Source organism: Equus caballus, chromosome X (assembly GCF_041296265.1).
Source record: "Equus caballus isolate H_3958 breed thoroughbred chromosome X, TB-T2T, whole genome shotgun sequence".
Classification (NCBI taxonomy): Eukaryota; Metazoa; Chordata; class Mammalia; order Perissodactyla; family Equidae; genus Equus; species Equus caballus.
Genome location: NC_091715.1, coordinates 119,580,604 through 119,608,000, shown reverse-complemented (window position 1 = coordinate 119,608,000; position 27,397 = coordinate 119,580,604). Strand labels below are relative to the sequence as shown.

At 37.6% G+C, this 27,397-nt stretch overlaps 1 protein-coding gene across 15 annotated transcripts in view; it reads right to left on the bottom strand.

The window, feature by feature from the left end:
- Positions 1 to 4,327: 4,327 nt before the first annotated feature.
- Positions 4,328 to 27,397, bottom strand: part of XIAP (X-linked inhibitor of apoptosis) — a 39,755-nt gene continuing 16,685 nt past the window's right edge. For 5 of the 15 annotated variants that reach the window (XM_070257516.1, XM_070257518.1, XM_005614482.4 and 2 more), the window contains 7 exons: positions 25,065 to 25,133; positions 23,368 to 24,276; positions 22,197 to 22,296; positions 21,089 to 21,167; positions 20,518 to 20,551; positions 17,139 to 17,339; positions 4,328 to 8,725 (listed from right to left, as the gene is read on the bottom strand). In XM_070257516.1, the coding sequence (XP_070113617.1) occupies positions 8,532 to 8,725; positions 17,139 to 17,339; positions 20,518 to 20,551; positions 21,089 to 21,167; positions 22,197 to 22,296; positions 23,368 to 24,244 (1,485 nt within the window). In that variant the 5' untranslated portion in view covers positions 24,245 to 24,276; positions 25,065 to 25,133 and the 3' untranslated portion in view covers positions 4,328 to 8,531. The remainder of the gene's footprint in view (positions 8,726 to 17,138; positions 17,340 to 20,517; positions 20,552 to 21,088; positions 21,168 to 22,196; positions 22,297 to 23,367; positions 24,277 to 25,064; positions 25,134 to 27,397) is intronic. The other 10 variants (XM_005614484.4, XM_023633942.2, XM_070257519.1 and 7 more) reach the window with 3 other exon arrangements.

Below are 27,397 nucleotides of genomic sequence, written 5' to 3'. Positions count from 1 at the left end.
TTCTCCAATTACCTCTGTGCCATTACCCATGTGCTTCTGATTTAAACACAAGGAGTAACCGTGTAGAGACTGGAAGACAAAGAGATCATGTATGTAAAGGTTTTTGAGTCATGGAAGTGGCTAAGAAACTGCATAAAAGAATTTTATCACTATATATCCCTGATTAATCAGACACTGGTCCATGACTATTTCGTTTCGTGTGAAACTAACCCATAATTAGCCCAGTACACTCTAATTAGAGGAATGATTCCTTGGGCTCATACAGGTTTATAGTTTCTGAAGCTCTTTCATGTACATTTATTCATGTGATCCTTGCAACAGTCCTCTGAGGCAGGCGGAGTAGGGATTATTATCCCAATGTGTTAATATTTTTGTTACATTTCATTTTGTATAACTGACCAAATATTGATTTACAACTCGTATGTAAAATGTCTTTTTGCTTAATTCTTATAGATCACATGAAAATATAATGTATCCGAAGTTTACAGTAGAAAACCCAGAAAAGCATAAGTACAGCAGAGTACATTCTTTTTAGTAATCAAATAACAAACAAATAAAAAAATCTAGTTGCAAGAAAAACAAGTTTTTCCAGATGAGTTAGGCTAGTCTCTTAATGATTAACCCAGGCCTTTGTTAAATTTTTACTAGGAAATCCATGAGCAATGTTTGTTTCATGAAAAATAAAATGATGTTTAGCAAGTTTTTCTCCAGATTAATTTTATGGGAGGAGATTTAGCGTCTTTTGTTTCTAACACGAGTTCCTTGGAAATATCGGCAAGTGTTCATGAACATACTTGTGTGTTCTTTTTCCCTAGTACAATTGTCAGTCATCTGGCAGAAGTAGAGCCTAATCTCTGCCAAACAAAATTCCAATATTTAATGAGAAAATACATTTTTGATGCTTTAGCCAAAAATGCAAAGCCCCTTATATAAGCCAACGGAATTAAAAAGAAATCCCTAGTACCTAGTAACCGAATAAAGCTAAAGAAACACAATGCACAGACTTAACTCTCAAAAGTTTATGTAACGAATGGACATAATTTTGTATGTAAAATATATTTTTGAAACAGTGAAGTTTATTGAAACGAGAATTAGATTTTGAAGCAAGATCATTGTTTAAATACTATTACCTCAATTAATTATAACCTAGTCTTGTTTATTTTGCAAATTTAAATTCTGGGAAAGTAAAACGGGGAAATGAAGTTTGGTTCCTTTTGGGTTCTTATTCTTTACATGTTTTGAACTAGTATTCTTCTAATATTTATTCATAAGCCTAAAGTTAACAAGTACAGGCCCATACAAAAGATTTCTTATGCTGTCATCATTAATTATAGTGCATATAGGGCCTTGAAATCTCAAATTAAACAGATTAAGATTGGGAACAAAACTATAAGCAGACCTGGGGCTGGCCCTGTGGCCGAGTGGTTAAGTTCTCGCGCTCCGCTGCAGGCGGCCCAGCGTTTCGTTGGTTCAAATCCTGGGTGCAGACATGGTACCACTCATCAAACCACGCTGAGGCAGCATCCCACATGCCACAACTAGAAGGACCTACAACTAAGAATATACAACTATGCACTGGGGGGCTTTGGGGAGAAAAAGGAAAAAAAAAAATCTTTAAAAAAAAAACGATAAGCAGACCAAATCTATACAAAGCCAAATGGCTAGGTTATGGAAGTATTTGTTATAAGCAAATTAGTGGTTTGGGGGAAAAGAAAAGAAAACTAAGTCTACTAATTTTCATCTAGCCTTACCTACCTTAAGATTTTTAGTTTGGTTAGTTAGAGACCAATATTGACCTATGAGGGTGGATTTATGCAACTCTGAAGGCCTTTAGAGACCTAAGCGAGCTTTCTTGGTTCTTTTGTGCCACAGTTACTTTAAAAATTTCAGACCTGAAAAATAATCCAGAACTGCTAGTTATTATGAATTAGAGACTGACCCCTTCCAACTCTTAAATTCTGTCATCGTAGATTAACCGCCCACATTTCACTGAAGCTTTGGCTCTTTCTAGAAGTGCAGGTCTGTTCTGCACAATTTCAACTGATAGCTGCCGCACTGGCACTAGTGAGTGAGTCTTCAAATAACTTAACTCTTTCATTGCTTGATTGGAGGATAGTTTAACGGCACTGAGCTGTGGGGCTACTCTGAACTTAGCAGTGGAAGGGCTGAAGATTGAGTCTCATTACAAAATTCAGAGTACTGTATACAAGAAAGTTTTGTTGGAAAGTAGAATCAGAAGGGACTTTCAAGATGTTGCATTTTATGCCTTCGCATTTTGGTAACAGAAGAAAATACAGGACTGGATCAGCAACGAGTTATGAGGAAAAGAAAGGTGAGGAGGACAGTTATTTACAAAGAGCTACAATTTGCTTTACAGGTTTCAGCCATTTCGTTTTTTCTGGGTGCAGATCCTGTTCCATGTTAGTGGTTTTCAAACCTTAGCTCCATCAGAACCACCTAGAGGGCTTGTTAAAACACAGATTGCTGGGTCATACCCGAGTTTCTGATTCAGTAGGTTTGAGGTGCGGCCCAATAATTTGCATTTCTAACAAGTTCCCAGGTGGTGCAGATGCTATTGGTCTGGAGACCACACTCTGAGAACCACTAGGTAGGGCCGGCCAGCCCCATGCTATCAGTGGTTAAGTTCACACACTAGTGCTCTGCTTCAGTGGCCTGGGGTTTGTGGGTTTGGATCCCAGGCGTGGACCTACACACCACTCATCAAGCCATGCTCTGGTGGTGTCCCACATACAAAATAGAGAGGATTGGCAGAGACGTTAGCTCAGGGACAATCTTCTTCAAGCAAAAAGGGGAAGATTCGCAACAGATGTTAGCTCAGGGCCAATCTTCCTCGCACAAACACACACACACACACACACAAAATTAAAAGAAAAAAAAAGAACAATTAGGTATTCATACACCACGCAGTTAGCTTAACTTTTAATAAGTACCACATTTCTTCTACAATCGATAAGCAAACTACAACTGAAATAGGGAGAATGTGGTCTAAAAGTATTTTAAAAATGGTAATATCAGGGCCAGCCCGGTGGTGCAGGGTTAAGTGCACACGTTCTGCTTCAGCGGCCCAGGGTTCACCGGTTCAGATCCCGGGTGCAGACATGGCACCACTTGGCAAGCCATGCTGTGGTAGGCGTCCCACATATAAAGTGGAGGAAGATGGGCATGGATGTGAGCTCAGGGCCAGGCTTCCTCAGGAAAAATGGGAGGATTTGCAGATTTCAACTCAGGGCTAATCTTGCTCAAAAAAAAAATGATAATATCAGTTTTGAGGGTGTTCACCTTAATTCTCAAATATGGGAAAAGAGGGAATAAAGTTGATTTTAATTCTTTAGATGTTCATTACAATTCAGCAATAATAGTGGTAACTTAAAAATTCACACATTTATGTAAAAAAAAGTCCTTATCTTGTGTAGGTACATAATGAGGTAATCACAGGAGAAACGACAGGTCTAGATTTGCTCTAGAATATGCCAGCAAAAAAAAGGGAGGGGGAGTCCTGGAGGAAACAAGATTGGCAAAATGTTGATAACCTGTTGAAGCTGAATGATGAACCATGGGGTTCATTATACTTTCCTTCTACTTCTGTGTAAATCTGAAAATTTCTGTAACAGCTTTGAAAATCCACATCTTCATCAATATTCATTGAAAGTATACTTGAGAATGCAGGAGAAAATGTGGGCTGCATTTAAAACAAGGTTCTTACGGTATAACTCGGGTAACAGTGATAACATAGTGAAGGAGTCAATCAGCAGTAACTATGCAGACTAGGCCTGAAACACAGCTCTCCATTTGGGAAGTAGGCAGGAAGGGGTAGGGAAAATGGTCACTTGAAATACCTACTTCTAATTTCGCTCTTCCTTTAAGGATCCTTTATTTCCTCAGTCTTTATCCCACCAGATTGCTTGCAGCTTTGGATACTCTCTGGGCAGCTGCCTCTCGACTCACAAAAATCCTTCTCTGCTGTCTGCCTCAAAGGGGCAGTGGCTTTTAGGTCCCTCCCTTGCTTGTTCAAGCTTTGTTATGGTGACTATAGTATCTCTTGGGACAACCAGGCCGATCTTTGTGGGAAGGAGGGTGTTACTATGGTTCATATTTTTATACATTTTAAAACTTGACTTTTCACACACTTACAGAATTCTATAAGTTAATGTGAAGACAGATGTCTTTTTTTTTTTTAAATGACTTGATGTGTACTTTATGCCTGGCTCCACGGCGTAAGATATATGTAGGAGGTTACGTTTTAGTATTTCAAGAGGGCTATTTTATTTTTTCTGAGAAAGTGAAACAAATACAAAGTAATAAGATATCATTTTAAAGAATAGTACTTTATTGAATAAGTTTTATTCACAGAAAAATAAGCTTTAATCTATGATGACTGCCAGATTATACAGTAGAAAGCAGTTTTCTTAGTTTTCCATACTGATGGAAAGATTTCTACTAAATGAAAAAAGCCGTAAAATTATATTCACAAATATAGTAGTCTATCTGAAAATATTTCACACAATTATTCACAACACTAATACAATGACATAAAAATCAGCCATTCTGTCAGGTTAGATAAAGTATAACAGTAATATGAAAAATGCAAAATTTTCTAACAGAAATTACATTAAAGCCTTTGTTACATCAAATCAAAAATGCATATTTGTTACTAAGTATAGACAAAATGACAAAATATACTTATATAGTAAGTTTAAATGTTACATTAATGATATACAATAAGGATCTAGTAAATGCCAAAAAATCTATATGCATACCTGCAAACTTTAGACTTCAAAATAGAATCTTACCACCCAAACATTAATGTAGTATTGTACAATTTGAAGATATATGGATTTAAGATTGTCCTACTGTATTAGTTATAAAGTGTCATTTAATATGTAGTGAAATCCATGGCATAGGGGAAAGAATAGTTGAAAAAAATAAACATTTGAGACCTCCCAGGAGAGAGCTCAAGTTTTTCACCTTCAAACCATGTCCCAATATGGGGTGCCACTAACTAGCTACACAGCTTTGAACAAATCACTTCACCTCGGAGCCTCAGTTGCCTCATCTGAAAAAGGAGGGGGATGAATTAGATACTCTCTAAGGTCACTTCTAGCTCTGAGACCCTATGATTCCATTATGCTGCAAATAAAATTCACACTGTGCTAATAAGCGTCTAAGAGTCAAATTGAAAGCAATTATAAACGTAGGAATAAGTCAATTGTTTCTATTAGGAAAGCTCAACTAAACTTGATAAGAATAATTTTTTCAAGTTTTTAAAAAAGGAATTTAAACACATTTAAGGGCTTGACCTATCCATTTATTGCAGTTTACATCTTAACTATGAGAAACACCAAAAAGGATGAGTAAGAGTCACTGAAAGAGTTATCCCCTAAGTCTTAGCCCAAATTTCCAAAATCAAGGTAGACCCATGGAGGGTAAAAGAGTGTTAGGGAATTAACATTTATAGCAAGTATTTTACATACATGGTCTCCTTGAACTCTCATAACTTCTAATGGAAATGATACACGACACATCCCATTTCTCCCACCACTCCATCCCTCTTCTCCATTCAATACCTGGCTAATCAGAAAACACTGATTTGTGTCTAAAATGGTACAATACACGCAAGTAATGCCGTGGTGGTAGTCTCCATTCAGAGTTCAAACTACAAATTTTATCCACTAAAACGAAAAGAGGAAAAAACCTACCAAAATTTAAATAACAACAAAAGATCATAATACACAGGGCCAAATCACATTATATACACTCACTACATCCACCCTGCCCCATCTTTGCCCCTAACCGAAGGGGGAAAAATCTATCAAGAAAGGCAATATACAGCCCTTCACTAATAAACTGGAATTTATCTTATAAACATTAAACCCATTTCTCAAAAATTAACACAAGGACACCAAATTCTTACGAATAAAGATAACTATTACAAAACAATTTGACCCTTCACGTGACTAAAATGTAGTAAAATAGGTGGTGACTTTGAAATCTTAGAGTGCACTTTACACAGAAAAGGAATGTCTATATGTAGATACTGCAACTATTTTGGGAAGGGGAGAGGCAGAGATTTGGATCTGGTTCTACTTCTGTCTGACCTTGCAAGTGATTACTTTTTGCACAATTACGTGGGAAGGATCCAGTGCTTTTTATAGTGCGAACACAGACAAACATTGCTAAGTCTTAAAAAATTTGATTAGAAGTTGGAGTGCTGAGTGATTTAAGGACCTGAAGGCAAGAGCATTTCTAAACAATTCTTAAAATAAACTTGTTAGCCACATCAGCCTCATGCACTAAATTTCACAACTCATGGGGAGAAAAAAAGTCTTGCTTAACTCTAAACATGCAAGTTCTTCAAAAGTTTTAATGAACTGAGGCTCCCAGAACAGGAAAAGCCTTATGTTAAAACAATTCAGTCCTCGGCCAACAACTAGATCGAACTGCCTCCCTCACTTGGAGCTGGCGTGTCCTGGAAAACACATTTTAAAAACTTTAACACTTTTCTCCCCTTGTAATTTAAATTTAAAGCTTAGACTAAACATGTAAAATCTAACAATGAATCTATGACTAAATCTAAGTGGAACACAGTGCAAAGGTAAAGAACTGAGGATTTACACAGTAAAACAACAACAGGGCAGCCATTATTTAATTTAAAAACTTCTTATTTAAATTTGCAAGGCTTTAAATGAATATCACTTAAAGTAGTAATCAACAGAGATTAGGAGAACATGACAATACTCTTTCTCTTAGAAAATACAGCGAAAATATAATTTTTACAGTTTTACTCTCAAACTTTTCTCTGCAGTAAAGTGTCTCACTCACTGCTACAACAGGTCGTGTGAGAATCTTGTACCGTAAAGCTTGGGTGTTCTATGAAGCATTTTTCAACTTCCATTTTTTATCTATATTGATTCTTAAGTTTTATTTTCTCTTTAATATTCAAACAACTATTCTTCTTTTCTTGGCAATATTTTATAATTTCCAAGAGGTTTGTAAGGATCTTGAGAGAACATTTATTTCAGAAGTTCTCTCTTACTAATACTAGTCAAGAAAACAAAAACAGTTAGGTGGAGGAAAGACTCAGTATTTTGTCCTATATACATCTTAATCATCCTAACGGTAAAAACTCACACGAAACTTTAAGACATAAGACGATATGAGAATCTCAACATGGAAAGCCGTCACTAGAACTACGAGCAGTGTACAAACACGCGTCTACTTTCACCTACGTAAGCGGACAGATGTTTAAAATACTGGGTTAACAAAGATCTTTTAGTAAAGTGACTTAGGCAGGCTTAAACTAGCAAGGATTAAAGATGAATCCTTACTAATTAATTGGAAGATCTGAGACATATTTTATATTTCATTTTACAAAATCAGGAATATTTATTTTGAAACAAGAGAAGAAGACATGGTCTACCTGTCAGAAAACTACCACTCAGAAATATTTTTCATCCACAAAGCAGGAAAAACATATAAACATTTAAATTTCACATTGGCACCAAAAAGGTTAACTGCCCTGCCTTCTTGGATTAGAAAAACTAAAGCTGAGCAATAAGTAGTTTTGCAGGCGTTTGAACATGCCTAAGCCTTTAAATCAGTACAACACTTTCTAAAAATTCTGATTACAAAAGTAATACATACTTACAAAAAATTCAAACAGAATAAAATGAAAAAAAAAAAAAAACCAGAAAGTGAAAGGCCCCTGTAAACCCCCACTGGGACCCATCCCCCCCCCCAAAAGAAACCACATTTAACAGTTTGGAGCGTATCTTTCCAAATCTTTTGTCCTATACATACACACACAAAACACACATGCCTTCATTTGGCTCATTCTATACATAGTGTTTTGCCACTTGCATTTTATACTTAACATATCTTTGAAATCTTTCTGTATCAGTACATGTAGGCTAGATGGTATTCTATCATTAAACATCCTTTTAGCAATGGCAAAATCATTTTTTAAAAAATCATCTACCCAGTACATGTGTATAATTTTAAAAGAAAATGGACAGAATCCTAAAACACAAAGACAAACATCTAAAAATAATCTCTATCTTTTCACCAGTGTGGAACAGTTCATTCCTTTTTCACACAAAACAAATTATATGATTGGGGAGATTAACTCTAATCTCCACATTTAAACAGAATGCTCCATTTGTTAAGCCTATCTGAAAAGAATGAAAAATTCAGTTCATTAATCCATTGACACGTAGAAACTAAGTGAGTCTACGACAAATACACATTGTGATCAGTTATAACAGGATGCTCCTTAGTCTAGTTTCAATTAAATAACAGTAAAAAAAAAAAAAAAAAAGGATAGATAACACAGCTAATATCCTGAAAAATCCAGAAATTCAAATTTTAGATTGCCATCTATAACACTGCAGTTTACACTTTTTTCTACTTGGTAGCAAATGCTAATGGAATTCAATGCTGATTACTTAAAGTCAGTTCACATCACACATTCAATCAGGGTCATAAGAACATAACACGCCTACTGTAGAGTTAGATTAAGACATAAAAATTTTTTGCTTGAAAGTAATGACTGTGTTGCACATGGGACATTTGTCAACTGCTTCAGCACATTGTTTACAAGTGACCAGATGTCCACAAGGAATAAAAACTACAGCAATATTTCTATCCATGCAGATTTTGCAAAGCTTCTCCTCTTGCAGGAGCCTTAGCTGCTCTTCAGCACTAATCTCTGCACAAAGAGAAAAGAAATGTGTTAATTTTAGACTTTCTTACCTGTCGAAATTCACTGACATAATTTGAACCCTACTGTGTGTCGGGCATTAATCAAGTGTTGGCAGAGGATGACTCACTCACACGTGGCATCTGCTTTTAAGTAGCTCGCGCACTAGTGGGAGAGAAGGATGTGAGCTGAGGCTATGCAGGTAAGCACAAAGTACAAAGCGCTAAGTGCTATCATAAAGTTACGTACAAAGCGCTCTGGGACAAGACGAAAGAACAAGTTCTTCTGTTCAGACTAGTTGGGGAGGGCTTCACAGTTTGGCGGCTGCTGGAGGGGGCGGGGGGAAAGTGGAGGAGTGACATTTAAACATGGCCAGCGATTTGCCAGGCAGAGAAGCAAGGGTTAGGTAAAAAAAAAACAGCATATGGAAAGGGCATGGCCTATTTCAGGAATGGATTTGAGGGACACTTCTCAAGTGGGACAGGTAGGACTTGGTGACTGACTGGATGTGAGGGGTGAGGAAGAAAGAGAAAATAGTTGATTTCAAGATTTCTAGCATGGCTGACAAGGGGATGGTGATGCCAGTAAGAAAGACAAAAGGAGGTACAGGTTTGGGATTTTCAAGATGCTTTTGAAGTGTCTGTAGGGCATCCACATAAAAATGTCCAGTAGGCAACTGGAGAGTCAAGTCTTGTCAGGGGAAGTCAGGGCTAGAAATAGACATTTGAGCGTCATCGGTATATAGGTGGCACTGAAGTACTTGCTTAATTTAGCCTTTCCCAAACTAGGTTTTGTGAAATGTTAACAAATATGCCACAAAAATGTGTTTTGTGGTCATACAGAACCGTAACAGCAGCAGCAGCAGTTCCCAGTAACACAGCACTTACTGCTGTGTGCTAGGCACCGTTCCAAACACATCACGTTTTCACCATCTTTGCAATCACTGTATACCAGTGGTTTCCAAATCTGGCCTCAACTGAGAATCACTCGAGGCATTTTTTTTTAAACAATAGATTTCTGGGCCCCATTCAATGAATCTGAAATTTCTGGGGTCGAGCACACGGGCATTTGGGAACCCCTGCTATCAAGTTCAGGGCAGTATAATATGGTGTACAACCTCTCTTAGAAATTCACAATGCATTTCCCTATTTAACTACAGAACTCCTTTCTCGTGGCACCCCTTTTAACATCCCAGGGAACACTATTCTGAAAACAAGGTTGGGAAATAGTGCTTTAATTTTATTCAACAAGTACTTACTGAACACTTAATTAGGTTCTAGGCACTAGAGATAGAACAATTAACAAATATATAGACCCCAGGCCCTCAATTGTTCATAGACAAGGAACACAAGTAGACAGGAAATTATAATACAGCGTGAGGATAAAGGTAATTACAATGTGTTACGAAGAACACAGGAAGGGAGTAAGTCTGTGCAAGTATATGTGTACACACACATAAAGGGAAGGCCTCCTGGAGGAAATTATACCTAAACTGGATCCCAAAGGATGAGTAGGAGTTAACTAGGAGAAGGAGAAGGTCTTGGGGAACAGGGGCAGTGGGAGAAGAGGGCTCTGGGCAGAGAAAATGGCATGAGCAGACTCCATGAGGAGAAACAGAACTAGACCTGCAAGTGCACAGGTTACGGCTTGGATATAGAATCTGACGGGGAAATAGCATGCGATGAGGCTATAGAAAGTTAGCAGGAGCCCGATGGTGAAAGACTTGGCAACCCATGGAAAGGAGTCTGGACTCGATCCCAAGGGCCCTGGGAGCCAATGAAGGGATTTAACCTGGAGATGGTCAGATTTGTGCTTCAGAAAGGTTTCCCTGGCTAGGGGTGGGGGAAAGGATTATTTAATCTTTTTCTTAAAAGGCAACTTCCTGGGCATAATCAAAGCTCTACGCTCAAACATGGAACATATCAGAAATTAAAAAAAAATACAGCACCCGCCTTTAAGAAGCTTGTCTAATGGGCAAGACAGAAAACAGTTCCAAAATAATGCTACAAATGCTCTAACAGTCAGGAGAGAGAAGAGGGAGCTCCGAACTCTGCTATGAGTATTGGGTAAAACTTCAAAGAAGTGATCTCTGAGCTGAGCCTTGAAGGATGAGTTCACAAGATGGATTTAGGGAATTGGGGGTGGAGTGGGGAATAAGACTAGGTATACAGACAGGGAAAAGGCATTTGGGGCAGGAGAAACAACAGTAACTAAAGGGATAGCATTATAAACTGATCTGTTATATGAAAGCATCTGACCAAAAACGTCAGAATGAAGTGTATGCTCATGCCGCTGCCGTAACACACAGCAACTGGTGTGAGCTCACCCGTCAGAAGAATATGAAAAAGGAGAGTGACCTGGTTAAGGGACAGCACTGAGATGATGGGCTTTCTGCGGCAGCCCGCAAGCAGGGGGACTCGGAGATCATACAGAAGCAGAAAAAGGCAAACAAGGAGGAGGAACCCAAGTAGCTTTGTGTTCAACCCTCTTGCGCTTTGCCCCTGTGCCTGGAGCCAGTCCCACCAGGCTCGAATTTCCTCCCGTAGGGCTCACAGCTCCCAACACCGATGGCATTCCCTTTGCCCTGAGTCTGCGGTGGGTCCCTTTTGTGCTTCCTTCCCCTCAGGGAGCCCCTCTCCCCCTGGACCACTCCTGGGAGTGAGGGGGTTACCCTTTCCCAGTGTTTTTTATTCCTGTGGGGCTCACCCCCAAATATTTTTTTATTTTATTATTTTTTATTGAGATAACATTGGTTTATAACATATAAATTTCAAGTGTAGATCATTCTATTTTGAATTCTGTGCAGATTACGTCATGTTCATCACCCAAAGACTAATTACCATATGTCACTGTACATCTGTGCCTTACCACCCCTTTCACCCCCTTCCTCCCCATTCCCCTCTGGTAACCACCAATCCAATCTCTGTCTCTATGTGTCTGTTTGTCGTTGTTTTTATCTTCTATTTATGAGTGAGATCATGTGGTATTTGACTTTCTCCCTCTGACTTATTTCACTTAGCCTAATAGCCTCAAGGTCCATCCATGCTGTCACAAATGGCCAGATTTCATTTTCTTAAGGCTGAGTAGTATTCCATTGTGTATATATACCACATCTTCTTTATCCATTCGTCCCTTGATGGCCACAGCACCTAGGTTGCTTCCAAGTCTTGGCTATTGTGTCTAATGCTGCAGTGAACATAGGGGTGCATGTATATTTATAGATTGGTGTTTTCAGGTTCTTTGGATAAATACCCAGCAGTGGAATAGCAGGATCATATGGTAGTTCTATTCTTAATTTTTCAAGAAATCTCCATACTGTTTTCCATAGTGGCTGCACCAGTTTGCACTCCCAGCAGCAGTGTATGAGGGTTCCCTTCTCTCCACATCCTCTCCAACACTAAATGTTTCCTGTCTTGTTAATTATAGCCATTCTGACAGGAGTGAGGTGGTATCTCATTGTAGTTTTGATTTGCATTTGCTGAACTCTTTTCATGTGCCTGTTGGCCATCTGTATATCTTCTCTGGAAAAATGTCTGTTCAGATCTTCTGCCCATTTTTTAATTGGGTTGTTAGATTTTTTTCTTGTTGAGATGAATGAATTCCCTTTTTTTTGTTTGAGGAAGACTAGCCCTGAGCTAACATCTGCCAATCCTCTTCTTTTGGCTGAGAAAGCCTGGCCCTGAGCTAACATCCGTGCCCATCTTCCTCTACTGTTATATGTGAGATCCATACCACAGCATGGCTTGCCAAGCAGTGCCATGTCCGCACTCAGGATCCGAACCAGCGAACCCTAGGCCGCCAAAGCGGAACGTGTGCACTTAACTACTGCGCCACTGGGCCAGCCCCGAGATGAATGAATTCTTTATATAGTTTGGATATTAACCCTTTATCGGATATATGGTTTGCACATATCTTCTCCCAATTGTTAGGCTGTCTTTTCGTTTTGTTGATGGTTTCCTTTGCTGTGCAGAAGATTTTTATTTTGATGTAGTCCCATTTGTTCATTTTTTGTATTGTCTCCCTTGCTGTCACCTCAAAGTATTAAAAGTAGATTTACAACTCAAAAAGGAAAAAATCAACAGGAAGAAACAATTAAGTAATTTACACATTACTTTTGGATGTGATGCTGCAATGAGTGAAAAAGAACACTGGGCCAGAGACCCAGAGTAGTCAAATTTATAGAGACAAAAAGCAGAATGGTGGCTGCCAGGGGCTGGGGGGAAGGGAGACAGGGAATTGTTTACTGGGCAGTTTCCGTTTTATAGATGAAAAGAGCTCTGGAGATCGGTTGCACAACAATGTGAATGTACTTAACACTACTGAAAGGTACACTTAAAAATGCTTAAGATAGTAAATTTTATGTTATGCGGATTTTACCACATTTTTTTTCAATTAAAAAAAAAAAAGGAACACCGGACCAGAAGTCAAGAAACTTGAATTTTGCTCCCAACTACCTGAGTGATCTTAGGCCACAGCACATCTGTACTGCAGTTTTCTCACTGAACCATGAAAGTTGTTATATGAGCTTTAAGGTTGCTCTTGGTTCTGATTGTTTGTGATTCCATTTTACAGCTCACAATGGAATGAAACTCCATGCCTACCAAACGTTGATATCAACTCTACTTTTCCTACCTTACTTATTTCAGCCTTGCATACAGACACTTACTTGAGATGGTGATGCTCTGGGCACGGATTTTGTTTTCCAGACCATGAGTTGACCTCTGGCAATTACTTCACTCTAGCCTTAAAAGTAACTATTGCGGGGCTGGCCCAGTGGCCGAGTGGTTAAGTTCGCGCGCCCTGCTGCAGGCGGCCCAGTGTTTCGTTGGTTTGAATCCTGGGCACGGACATGGCACCACTCATCAGGCCACGGTGAGGCGGCATCCCACATGCCACAACTAGAAGGACCCACAACGAAGAATATACAACTATGTACTGGGGGGCTTTGGGGAGAAAAAGGAAAAAAAAATCTTAAAAAAAAAGTAACTATTGCACTATGCCAAACAGTATGGAGATTTCTCAAAAAATTAAAAACAGAAACACCATATGATCTAGCTATTCCACTCCTGGGTATTTATCCAAAGAACATGAAAACACTAATTTGAAAAGATACATGCACCCCTATGTTCATTGCAGCATTATTCACAATAGCCAAGACTTGGAAGCAACCTAAGTGCCCAACAATGGATGAATGGACAAAGAAAATAAAGTATATATACACAATGGAATACTACTCAGCCATAAAAAGACAAAATCGTACCATTTGTGACAACATGGATGGACCCTGCGGGTATTATGCTAAGCAAAATAAGTCATATAGAGAAAGACAAATACCGTATGACTTCACTCATATGTGGAAGATAAACAAACATACACATATGGATAGGGAGAACAGACTGGTAGTTACCTGAAGGGCAGGGGGTGGGGGGAGGGCAAAAGGGGTAAAGGGCACATGTGTATGGTGACGGATGAAAACTAGACTTTTGGTGGGGAACCCGATGCAGTCTATACAGAAGCTGAAACATAATGATGTACACCTGAAATTTACATAATGTTATAAACCACTATGGCCTCAGTAAAATAATTTTTTTAAAAAGTAACTATTGGCTTCTATTCCTTCCCTCTGGCACCTCTCCCCTTTTTCTTCCTACAAAGCCCTTTTCCAGGTCAGGAGATTCCTGGCACATGAGCAATAAAGGCAACAGCTAGATAACTTTTGATGTTATTTGCTAATATTTTTACTAAATTATTTTAAACCACTTTGAGAATAAATTGATGTTATTCATTTTACTATCAGAGCAGATCCATGTGGAAAGACAGACTGATAAGAAATGTGTATGGATTATTTGATTTTTATATTATGTACAGTTATATACACAAATGGATTAAAATAAGTGCTTTAGTACATACATGAAGTAAAGGGCTTTATATCATACTATGTAACTTTTAAAAAGAAAGAAAAAAGATAATGATTTGGTACTATGTTTAGAAGACTGTTTACTGGGGCATTCTTTGTCACACAGCCATTGGGATGAAAGCTAGTATTGAATCTAGGATTTCTCAGTAAGCAACAATAACGTGCTTTTCCTAATAACTCTCACCTGCTTTACTTTAGTTGGGTCCACCCTCTATTTTGTATAGAATTAAAAGATTCTTAGTGCCAGTCTTTCCTCATCAGCCTTTGGGAAGAGAAACAGGCAGCAGCCCCAGCATAAGAAGATAGCCTATATCAATTAACCTCCTCTCAATTTACTGAGACTAAGGAGAGGTCAACTGATGAATTCCAATCCCAGCCCCTGAGAGCTGCTATTTGCTTAGGCTCTCCTTCCCACACCATCCTAGCTTGTAGTTTCAGTGGTACTAACCCCCACTGACTCCTGCTGCATAAAGAACAGACCATCCCCTCCGGCCCCCGCACCACCATGCACTCTGTCCCTCGTTCTCTTCTACTGCAACCCACTAAATCCTTCTGTTGCAGACAACACTTTCAGGTATAAAAACTAACACCTTACTGTTAAACTTAATTAAGCTTGAGTTGTGGTTAAGACGCAGAAAAGAACAACACAATGACGTGTATGTATTTCTTTTGCAGTAAAAAGATGACCAAGTCAATGGTGGTTTATTTTACCATCACCAAGACAAGTGGAGCTATTGTAGGCTTTGAATAAATGCATCTTTAGGAAAAGAGTAGTAAGCTTTCTGCTGAATCTTTTACATCAACTGATATAATTTCAAAAATCATTACTATTGTAGTGTTTTATGACTTATGTAATTATGTGAATAATGTTTCAAAAGCTTCTGAAATAACTTAAAGATCAAAAGGATCTTTAATGTCAAAAAAAAGTACGTAGGGGCCAGCCCTGTGGCCCAGTGGTTAAAGTTCCGAGTCCACTTTGGGGGCCCAGGTTCATGAGTTCAGATCCTGTGCGTGGGCCTACTCTGCTTGTCAGCCTGCGGTGGAGGCATCGCACATACAAAGTAGAGGAAGAATGGCAGAGACGTTAGCTCAGGGCTAGTCTTCCTCAAGCCAAAAAAAAAACAAAACAAAGAGGAAGATTGCCATTGGATGTTAGCTCAGGGCGAATCCTCCTCAAACACACACGCACAAAAAAAGCAAGTAAACTTTTAGGTTCATTAGCACTAGGAAAATTCTCATCTTTTGGGAGAGAGCTGAGAGAACAATGACTATAATAAAGTACCCCAAAATGTATTCAGTTTGAAACCTTTTCTTTAACTTTCAATGATGCTGGCAAGCACTATAATAGCTATCATCCTTAAAGGAGAAACTTGGATTTTTGATCTTTTTTCCTAAAAGGAGTTTATATGCTTCTCTTCTACATTATTTAATACTCTTTGTATATATGATTTACAGTAATAGGGTGCCATCCATTCAACCTCTATTTAGTAATATGACCCTTTATATATTTACATCATATGAAAAGTTGCAGAACACTCTAAATCCAAACAGTTTCAATTACAAAACTTATAGCTTCTATACACAATGATGAAAGTTAGCCTTTGTTGTTCTTTATCTAAAACAGAGCATAAACACACACTTTTAAAATTAATGGATCACTGAATCTTACTTGGATCCTGATTAGAACAAATCAACTGTGAAAACATTTTAAGACAATGGGGAAAATTAAAACCAATTTAGTTTCAGATGACATTATGGAATTACTGTTAATTTTGTTAAATGTGATAACAGTATGTTACGGACTAAATGTCTACGTCTCCCCCCAGTTCACATGTTAAAGCCCTAACCCCCAATGTGATGGTACTTGGAGATGGGGCCTTTGGGAGACAATGAGGTTTAGATAAGGTCATGAGAGTGGGACCCACCATGATAGGATCAGTCTTTATAAGAAGAGGAAGAGACACTAGAGTGTTCTCTCTTAGCCACATGAGGACACAGAGGGAAGGCAGCCATGAAATCTGCCAGCACCTTGATCTTGAACTTCCAGCCCCCAGAACTGTGAGAAATAAATGTCTATTGTTTAAGCCACTCAGTCTATGGTATTCTTTTATAGCAGTCTGAGCAGACTCACACACAGTATTATGGTTATGTTTTTAAAAAAAGTCCTTATCTGTTAGATATCTATTGAAGTATTTATATGTAAATGATATATAGGATATCTGGCATTTACTTTGCAATGCTACAGCAAAAAACAGTTGGAGGAAGAAATGAAACGAGATTAGAAAAGTGTTGATAATTATTGAAGCTGGTTGATGAGTACATGAGGGTTCATACTATACTCTCCATTTTTGAGTATGCTTGAAATTTTTCCTAATAAAAAGTTAAAAAAAAGTTTATCCTAAGGGGGATGTGAGAGGAATTAATAGGCCACAAAGTCATATAAGATACTATCCATAATGAAGTGCTGTTAGGTGTTTCTTGCTTTTTAAAAACAGCCAAGCATACCTTGCTGCAATGAAGTCTGACTTGATTCATCTTGTGTATTGTCTTTCTGAGCATTCACTAGATCTGCAACCAAAATTTCGAGTGATCTATAGTTGCTCCCAGATGTGTGAATTTTTTCCTCCATTATTTTCTTAATGTCCCTGAAACTGAATCCCATTCGTATAGCTTCTTGTACCATGGGATTGCGGAAGATGGTATCATCTGAAATGAAAATTGGTAAGGAAAAATAAGAGTTTAAACAATTATCTTCATCAACACAACTCAAGAGCAAAGTACAGTTAGGAAAAAAAAACTCAAGCAGCAAGCAAAAATAAATAAATAAATAAACCAGCAAACCGAAGATGCTTTGGAAAGATTTTGAAATACTTAGGCACTGAAGGATCACTTTCAGAATTTTACAATTGAAAATGCAGTGAATATTTATTTTGTAGCACTGTGAATGGAGATTAGGTGCTTTAAAGACTATGATGAAATAGTGCAAGACAAGGTAAAACAGGTAAGAAAAGGGTTAAGTCCTTCAAAAATCTGAACTTTTTCAAATCAGTTGTATTCATTAACAACTAACCTAAGGTACTTACAGGGTGGATACATTTACTGGGTCATTAGCAATTTTTTTGAAAAAATCATGGGAAATAGGGGGAAGTCCTAGTCTGTGACCTTGAATGTATCAGTTTCTTCTCTCTCAGAGGTCCACACCCGGGATCCGAAGTGGCAAACGCTGAAGCAGAACATGCAAAATTAACCACTGCACCACCAGGCCGGCCCCCGAGTGGTTTTTAGAGATGCTGACTTTGAGCTGCTTTTGAGATTTCTAGGTGGAGATGTCCAGAGGGCAGCTGGACATCAATCACTCTTTTGTGGTTCTACTATCTCTGACTTGTGTTTTTCAGTTTGTTTTGCTGGCTCCGTCTGCCCACCTAAATAGACATTGGTGGTCGTTCTCTTCCATGCCCTCATTGATGCTATTTTTTTAACGATCTCTCTGGAAACTTTCCCTGCTTCCACAATTTTACCCTCACTTATATGAGGAGTTCCAGGTTTTAATATCCACCTACCTGGATATCCTGCAGGTTATCTCAAGCTTAACTTGGTAAAAACCAAAAGGAGGGACAACAAGATACCCACATGAAAAAGAATTAAATGGACTCCTACCTCAAGACCATGTACAAAAATCAATGTATTATGTATATGATCCTCAAAATGCACCAAAGAGGTGAACGTAAGAGCTAAAACCATAAAACTGTTACAGGAAAACAGAGATGACCTTGGATTATGCAATGGTTGCTTAGATATGACACCAAAAGCATAGATGACAAAAAATATATAAATTAGACTTCATCAAAATTAAAAACTTATATGCTTCAAAGGACACCAACAAGAAAACCTAGAGGAGAAAATATTTATAAAACATATATTTGAAAGGGATATATATATATGAAGAACTAGACTATATAAGAACTCTTACAACTCAATAATAAAAAGACAACCCAGCTAAAAAATGGGCAAAGGAGATGAAGAGACCTTTCTCCAAAGATATACAAATGGCTAATAACCACATGAAAAGATGCTCAACATCATTTGCCATCAGGGATATGCAAATCAAAACCACAATGAAATACCACTTCACACCCACTAAGATGGCTGTAATAAAACGAGAGACAATAACAGACACTTGTTGTTAACAAGGATGTAGAGACAAACTGGAACCCTCATACATTGCTGGTGGGACTACAAAATGGCACAGCCACTTTGCAAAACTGTCTGCCAGTTTATCAAAAGGTTTAAACGTAGAGTTACCAGATGATCCAGCAGTTCCATCCCTAAATATATACCCAAGAGAATTAAAAATATATGTCCACACAAAAACTTGTACATGAATGTTCATAGCAGCATCAGCATCATTCACAATAGCCAAAAAGTGGAAACAAGCCAAATGACCACCAACTGATGAATGGATAAAGAAAATGTGGTACTAGCCATACAAAGGAATATTTTTCCACCATAGAAAAGAATGAAGTACTCATATATGAGTACTAGAACATGGATGAACCTTGAGGCCACATATTATGATTTCATTTATAAGAAATGTCCAGAATGGGCAAATCCACAGAGACAGAAGTAGATTAGTGGTTATTTGTGCCGGGGGGTGGGGGGAGGGGAGAGGCAATGGGGTATGGGGTTTCTTTTTGGGGTTATGATAATGTTCTGCAATTAAATAGTAGTGATGGTTGCACAACCCTGTGGATATAGCAAAAACAACTAAAGTGTACACTTTATAAGGGTGAAATTGTTGCTACATGAATTATATCTGAATTTAAAAACATTAACCCTAAACTAGAACAAGAATCTCACTAATCATGAAAAGAACAGTATGCATTGTAAGGATGATCATTATCCAGAAATGTTATAGAATATTTCTGGATAATTTCAAAAATATAGGCTGGAATAAATGATTTCTTAAATTGTATTATTTATGTCCATTACAAACCCCATATCAAACAATATCAAAGTGGCTCTCCTTCTCAAGCATCTTTAGGAACATATATAATATTCTTTTGCCTTGCAGTCCTTAAGACACTCAATAGATGATGCTATGAGTATAAGGAGTGGGGAATCACCAGACATACTCTAAATTAAACTTTCTACTCTTTTTGAAATATGACGCCTAAGTTGAGCCTGAGATGTGCAGTGCGACGCATGATTCAGAAGACCTTGTTTACAGTACTGGTTCCACTGATGTTTTGTAACAGAACTGTGGGCAGGTCACTCAACCTCTTTGTCTCTGTTTCTTCATCTGAAAATTGGGGATAACACTATCTTCTTGGCTTAACATAATATCTTTGCCCACTTTCTGGTTTTTAAAGCTGTCTACGGTGAGTAAATAATCTTTGTGATAAAAAACTTCTACCTCTCTCTGAGGTAACAGGAGGTAAACAAACCAAACCATACCCCTCTGTGAAGAAGCTGGAGAAGGCACAAAGAGGGCATGCGATAAGGAAGCAGGTGGGTGAGGGCTGACCATGGTGACAGCACATTAGAGCACTGGATTCATGATCCTGGCTTACGAAAGAAGCCCCAGGACAAAAATACCCTTAACCCTTTCTTCTGTGATTTTAACAGAAATGGTGATGGACAGCCTATAGTTGCTCTCCTGAAGTTGGAAAAACTGTCCAACATCTGTATGAATGATCTTTATATATAAATATCTGACTTAAATTTATAAGCACTTCATTAATTCTTAAATTTATAACAGTCTCATCTCAAATAAATATACCTTGATGACCTTGAAAGAATAACTTTAGCTTCCACCTTATAAATAACAACCATAATAAATTGGCAGTGAAATTAAAAGTATATTTATTTTAATAAGTGTATTTACCAATTCTTTCAGTTGTTTTTTCAGCAGTTCTTACCTAAAATAGAAATATAAATTATAAGTTAGAATTCTTTTTGGTAGAAGGCAATTACCTCAATTTGAAAAGTTAAATTAATCGTGAATTTATACATTGGCTTTGTTCCAATTCAACATATGACTATTCATAAGAGGCATAGCTTGACAAAAACTAGAAGGAAGTTAAAAGATCCTCTAACTTCATCCATTCACTTCCCAGACAAGAAGGTGAGGCTCAAGGAGATTAAACAACTTGACTGAGGCAATAAAGTTCACAGCAGAGCCATAACGGCAACTCTGGTCTCCCACTCTCGTCCAGGGCTCTCTGCACACGGTACTGACGCCTTAGCCACCCCAGGCCGCGCTACCAATTTCGATACCTCCTGATCCCCTTTTCACAAACTTGCTTCAAGAATAACAAGCACTCCTCAAGATCTCCCCTTTAAAGCTCACCATACATCATTAATTTAAAATACGATACTGTGAATTTTACACCAAGAAATCACTGCAAAACAAATTACATAACATTTGAAAATATATACTCTACAGTGTGACTTACCAGAGACTCCTCCAGTGAACAGGTTAAATGAATATTGCTTATATACTCCTGCCCCTTCTCTTCTAACAGATATTTACACCTAATAATTAAAAGAAGGTTAAACGTTAGTAGCTGATAAATTAGTGAACCATAAGTAAAGATAGAATCTCCATCACCTTAATACCATTAACTTGCTTTTCACTATTTCTAAGGAGCCGCAAAATAAAATGTTAATTCCCTATTCAACTGTCATTTTAAGGTTAAAAAAATATGTTCCCTTTGTTATGCTACTTATGCTAATATTAGCAGAGCGAAAAATACCAACTTAAGAATTTTCAACTTTTAAGCAAGTTATTAAATTAGCACTTTGACTTTTTAAAAAAAAAATTTTAAATAATTAATCTTAAATTTTATTCAGAGGATTAACAAACTGTACATTTTAAAGAAATTCTTTAGGCTTTCAATCTTTCCAATTGTTTAAGGTGAAGATTTATTTTCAAATGATTATTCTGAAGTTGTAAGTTGTACTATTTTGTAGGCCAAAAATTCACATCACTTATATATCTGTGTGCTTTAAAGAGGCAAGATGGCAAAAAGACATTTAGAGTATGTCATCATCATTCTAAGATGCCACTGATTGTTAAGAAGCATGATTATTTTGTGTACCACTGCTGCCAATTAAATTATGACCCACCACCAGATGTGTCCTGATTTCAGAGATCTGGAACATGTGAACAACTGTGTGTCTCAGAATCGGTGAGACACAGTAATATTTCTGGGGGTCTGACGGGCTCTTAAGGAGTCTCCTTGGCAACACGGGCTCTCTTGTGCCCATTGTGACAGAGCCTACTTCCAAGAACAACAAAAGTATACATTCCTAATTTGGTGTTTAGAAATGGAATCATCTGAATGTCATAGATATGATAAACAGGCAATGAATGTTTTGATTACCAGCGAAGGCTTAGGTGCTTTTTTTTTATTTCCTATAAAGTAGGTGACCCCATTTTTATAAACCTGGTGTGAATTTCAAGCCATGTTGAAGGCAAAAAATAGTTGAGGCAAAAAGTTCTTAAGTCTTCCCACTGCATACCGTCCAACCTGCCTGTAACTGAATGAACATTTCCCTTACCCTGGATACCACTTAGCATGTTGTTCCCAAGGATCTTCACTGGGCTTCCAATCAGTTAGCCCTCCTCCACAGTGAAAGCACTGCACTTTATCACCTTCACCTAAGAAAACACACAAGTACAAACAGGTGTATATGTGTAATGAGAAGCTTACACAGAAATACCCTGTTTAAACACCATGAGATTAAGCATTTCTAAATTACATGAAAATCTCATAGGCATTCATATTCACACCCAAGTAATAGATACAGTCACTTGAAAAGGAAATACATACTAACTTCACTGATTTAATTTGAGGTATTTTACAGAAGACAAAAATAAAATTGCCCAATTTTTATGTGAAAAATTACGACTGTTATGTTCTTTTTAACGTATGTCATTTGGGGCCATCAATACTACATTTTTTCAAACTGTGAAACTTTAACAATATAGTTCAGCAAAACGAAGTTACAAGATAAGTTTCTCTAAGGTTATAGATACATGACACTAAACAAATCCCCAAGATTGCCATATGATACTATGTAAATAAAATATTGAAATAACTGATGTTTTGTATTTTGGCACGATTCAATCTTAAAGAATATAGGTCAGATATAGAATGGGATATTTCTGAATATCCCTGGAAGCCATCACACTAATGGTCCTTCCCGCATGTCTATAAGAGTCCATTTGAAAAGCGCTCATTTGAAGCAATAAGGCATTGTACAGGGCAGCTTTCAAATATATAGTCTATGGACAAAAGGTAATTAATCAATTTTAATATCAGCCAAACTAAACTCTCTAATGTTAACTCTTCTTATGAGGCATACAGACAATGCATGTAATGTATGTATTGAGCACAAATAGTAGGTGCTCAATAAATTATAGTTAGTATTACCATCAGACCCATCCTTTTATCAGAGATAGCTATCATCTTTTGCATGTCACCCTTCTCCAAAAAGCAATTACATGAATATAAACATGATTCCTAATATGGTAGTCTTTTTCACATTAAATTCAGTGGTTATATTACATATTCAACATAAGGGTTCACAGACTAATACTGACATAATCATGCCAGCCTACATCTAAATATTTACCAGTTCAAGGGGGTTCAAGGAATCTATTTACTTTTTAGGAGCCCTGGGACAGCTGAAAAGTTATTTATTAGCCTGCTTTTATAATAAAGTTTACCTAAAGCATAAAATCCAGCTCTTGCAAGCTGCTCCTTGTTAACTGAGTATATCCACGTCCCAAAAGTAATGATCCGTGCTTCATAATCTGCCATGGCTGGATTTCTTGGAAGATTTGTTGAATTTGAGAAATTCCTATCAGAACTCACGACATCAGATTCACTTCGAATATTAACATTCCGGCCCAAAACAAAGAAGCAATTAGGAAAGTGTCGCCTGTGTTCTGACCACGCACGATCACAAGGTTCCCAGTTTTTCAGTTTTCCACCACAACAAAAGCACTGCACTTGATCATCAATACCTGTGTAGTAGAGTCCAGCACTAGCTAACTCTCCTGGGGTTAAGTGGGCATAGTCTGGCCAATTTTGAAATGACTTTAATCTAGCTTCTTCACTACACATGGCAGGGTTCCTTGGGTATATGGTATCTGATATGTCTACAACCTGTCCAGTTCTCAAAAGGTATTCTGCATGAGTCTCAGATGGCCTGCCTAAAACAAAATGATTTCTGTTTCCCAGATAGTTTTCAACTTTGTACTGACCATTCTGGACACCAGGATTTGTAGGTTGCGCAGCATTATTTTCAAAATAAAAGCCATTGATAAATCTGCAATTTGGGGATACTTTCCTGTGTCTTCCAACTGCTGAGTCTCCATATTGCCATCTATCTACTGCTGCGTGACAACTAAAGCACTGCACAGTGTCCCCTTCACCAGTATAGAGAAAACCAGCTCGTGCTAGTGTTGAGGCTGAAACAGGACTACTACTTGGAAAATTAGCAAAAGTTTTTAATCTATTAAACTCTTCTACAAATTCTTCATCCTTATCGATGTCTGCAGGTACACAAGTTTTAGATCCTTCAAAACTGTTAAAAGTCATCTTCTCTTGAAAATAGGACTTGTCCACCTTTTCTAAAAAGAGAACATTACATTAGGAAATCCAAAACGTGAAACACAGGCAATATACTTTTGATATTAGGAGCTAACAAATTATCCACTGATGACATTAATTACATAATCTCTAAGAAACATTCTAATTCTAAATACTAGAGTTCTATATTACTACATGATTCAAGTCATAAAGTAAAAACTAACATTTTTGTTTTCTCTTTTGGAAGCAAGTAATATTTAAGCCGGATGAACACAACTATTCATTTTTAAGTGCTTATTTTACATAAATATGGAAACTATGCAATGGAGAATATATTAAAATTATTAACCATACAAAATCATTAATTAGGAAAAAAATGAAAGAAGCATAAAAATACGCAGATTCTTAACGTCCACGTACAATTGCTATAATGGATCATTGTATATTCAAGGCATCAAAGTCCAGTTTTTACAATTAAAAAAAACTGAATGTTCAGAATGTTAACGAATTCTTAATATTTCTTTACTTGTTTGCTTAGCAAAAGATAAGTTTTATTTGCAATATTGGTTTCAATGTGTTCTTTAAGAGCATCAAATGTTTCTGATTTTCATGCATAAACAGAGTCCATTTTTTGTTGGAACTGGATCATTTCAGATGTGTGTAATACTGCCCTCTAGAGGGTGGCGCAGAAAAAATACTAACTACGTGTAGACCTTAATTGCAGTTACTTTTGCTATCAACTTCCCATGGTCAAGGAAGCATCTGCTCAAACAGAACAGAAGCACTACTGCAGCCTCATTAGAGCTGCCAAATTATAGCCGTGCAGTACCTAGTCCAGATGAAAATGCTCAAAGGAACTGGGTACGAGAAGGGTGGCCAGCTAATTCATCCTCCGAACCTGAACACAAGTGAAAGAGAAAAATGACACAACTAATAATTACACTAAGACAAGAGGCAGAAATCAGGGTTGCCCCAGGCAAACCTGGTTCTCCACAATTTCCCACTGTTTCCTGCCACTGTGCTCAATATATGCTTGTCAAACGTAAAATAAAAGAATGGTCACCATGACTCTGTCTCTACTTCATATGTGTATTGATTGATTTCTCGAGAAGAATTAGCAGCTCTTTTGGCATTACGTTGGCCCAATATGTTTTGGAACATTATCTCTCTTGGAGTAATGTTCAACACAATTGCAGGCTGGCAATGGACTTCAGCCTTTCCTGGCCTTGGCAACTTACAATAATATTAATTTATATACACCTTAAGAGCTGAGTTATATCTGCATACAACAATTTTTGGAAGACAGTCTCCATGACTTTTGGTTGTTTCCCAGATGTCTGAAAACATTCTAACACTAGCTTCAAAACCTCTTGTTGAATCAACATAAGCTGGATGACAAAAATTAAGATTCAAAGAACCCACGGCTGGCTGATAGGTTATGAGATAAAATTTAATAGGGATATGTGTAAAGTCTTAGATTCTGACTTGAAAAATCTCTTGCACAACTAAAGAAAGATGCAATCTGGGTTTAGAAAGAAGTCATGTGAAGGCAAACCTCCTAAAATCTGGGGATTTTAATTACAAATTCATCATGCGTCAACATTATATGGCTGCTAAAAAACTTAAAGCAACTTCAGTCTGCACTAATGTCCAGATGTGCCACATCCAGATCCAATGCAGCTACATAGTGAATATTATTTTCAGTTCTGATCACATTTTAGAAGAGACATTAACAATGTGTAATGTCCACAGAGAGTAATTGGGATGATGAAAATGGTGTCCTATGAGGAATAGTGGAAGAGTTGAGAGTGTTTATCTCAAAGGGAAAAAAAAATTGTGCAGAAAGAGGTGTAGAGGATAGAATAACTACCTTTAGATATCTAAAAGGCTGTCATGTAGAGAAAGGATCCAAATTCTGTGTAGCATGAGAGCAGAATTAGAGCCAATGAATATAAGTATAGCCAGTAGATTTTAACCCAATACAAGGATGAACGGTTATAACAATCAACAGTGGTACAAAACGGACTGGGTTGCTTTGTAGATTATGAGTTCCTCCCATCCCTGGAAAGAACTTCAGCATGGACTAGACAGAAGTGTAAAATTGACAATTTATTCTCATTTCACAATAGTGGACATTTTGAGTGGTTCAAGTAGTCACCCCATTTCACCCAGATGATATTAGATAAAACTCCACCATTCAACACTAGCAGGAGCATCTCTATTTGAAGCTTTCAAGTGGAGACCTCATCTTCCCAGGGGTTATTTCCATGCTAATAGTTTAGATTGCACCGTTTTGAAAGGCAGATATTTATTCCGAAGCATTCAAGCGAACACAATATACATATCCGAGTGTGAGCTTTTGGAGAAGGGTGAGAAAACAATTACCAGGGAGGTTAAGAGTAAAAGGGAGAAAGATGACTGACAAAAAACAGAAACTTTGGGATTGAAGGAAGGCACCAAAAGAAAACGATGGGAGAGGATTTTTTAAAAAAAGAATTTAAGTGAAATCAAAGTGGGGAAGACGATATTTAGAAAATAAGTATATATGGAGCACAGGAATTGTGAATACAGAAGAAAACGGGGTATTAATACTGGAGAAGAGTGGTAAAAAGTCTTTGGATGTAAAAAGGTCTGAGTGCAATAAAGTATGCTGAGATAATTTAAGGTTTCTTTGTGAAAGCACATTCAGGCTTTGTACTGGGTAAGGAGAAAGGTAAGAAGGCCCAGAGAGAAAGATGTCAAAGAAAGCTCTGACATAAACAGGGTAGGCAGTCAGGGATCTCGAGGAGGAACAGTGGTTGGGAAAAATGGCACCATGGTAGCCAACACTGGCACAGAAAGAATTAGCAAGCAGTGGTACATGTTTGTATGAGGGGTATGGAAGATTTCAAGATGGTGAGATGTTGTGTTTAAAATATACATATACACGAATACACACATCCACACACAGCATATAAATATATACATATATATTATATATATAGCCTAGTCAAGTAGGTAAAGATAGCCATGGGCAGGTGCCAAGGAGAGGGGATTGACCTCTAATCTAGCGATAATGTTGGAATGTAGGGGATTGGAGGGGAGAGAAAAATACAGAAAACCCACCTACCTGGTATCTGCACACAAAACAAAAGTTTCTATTTCCTCCAGGTTTTTTATTAT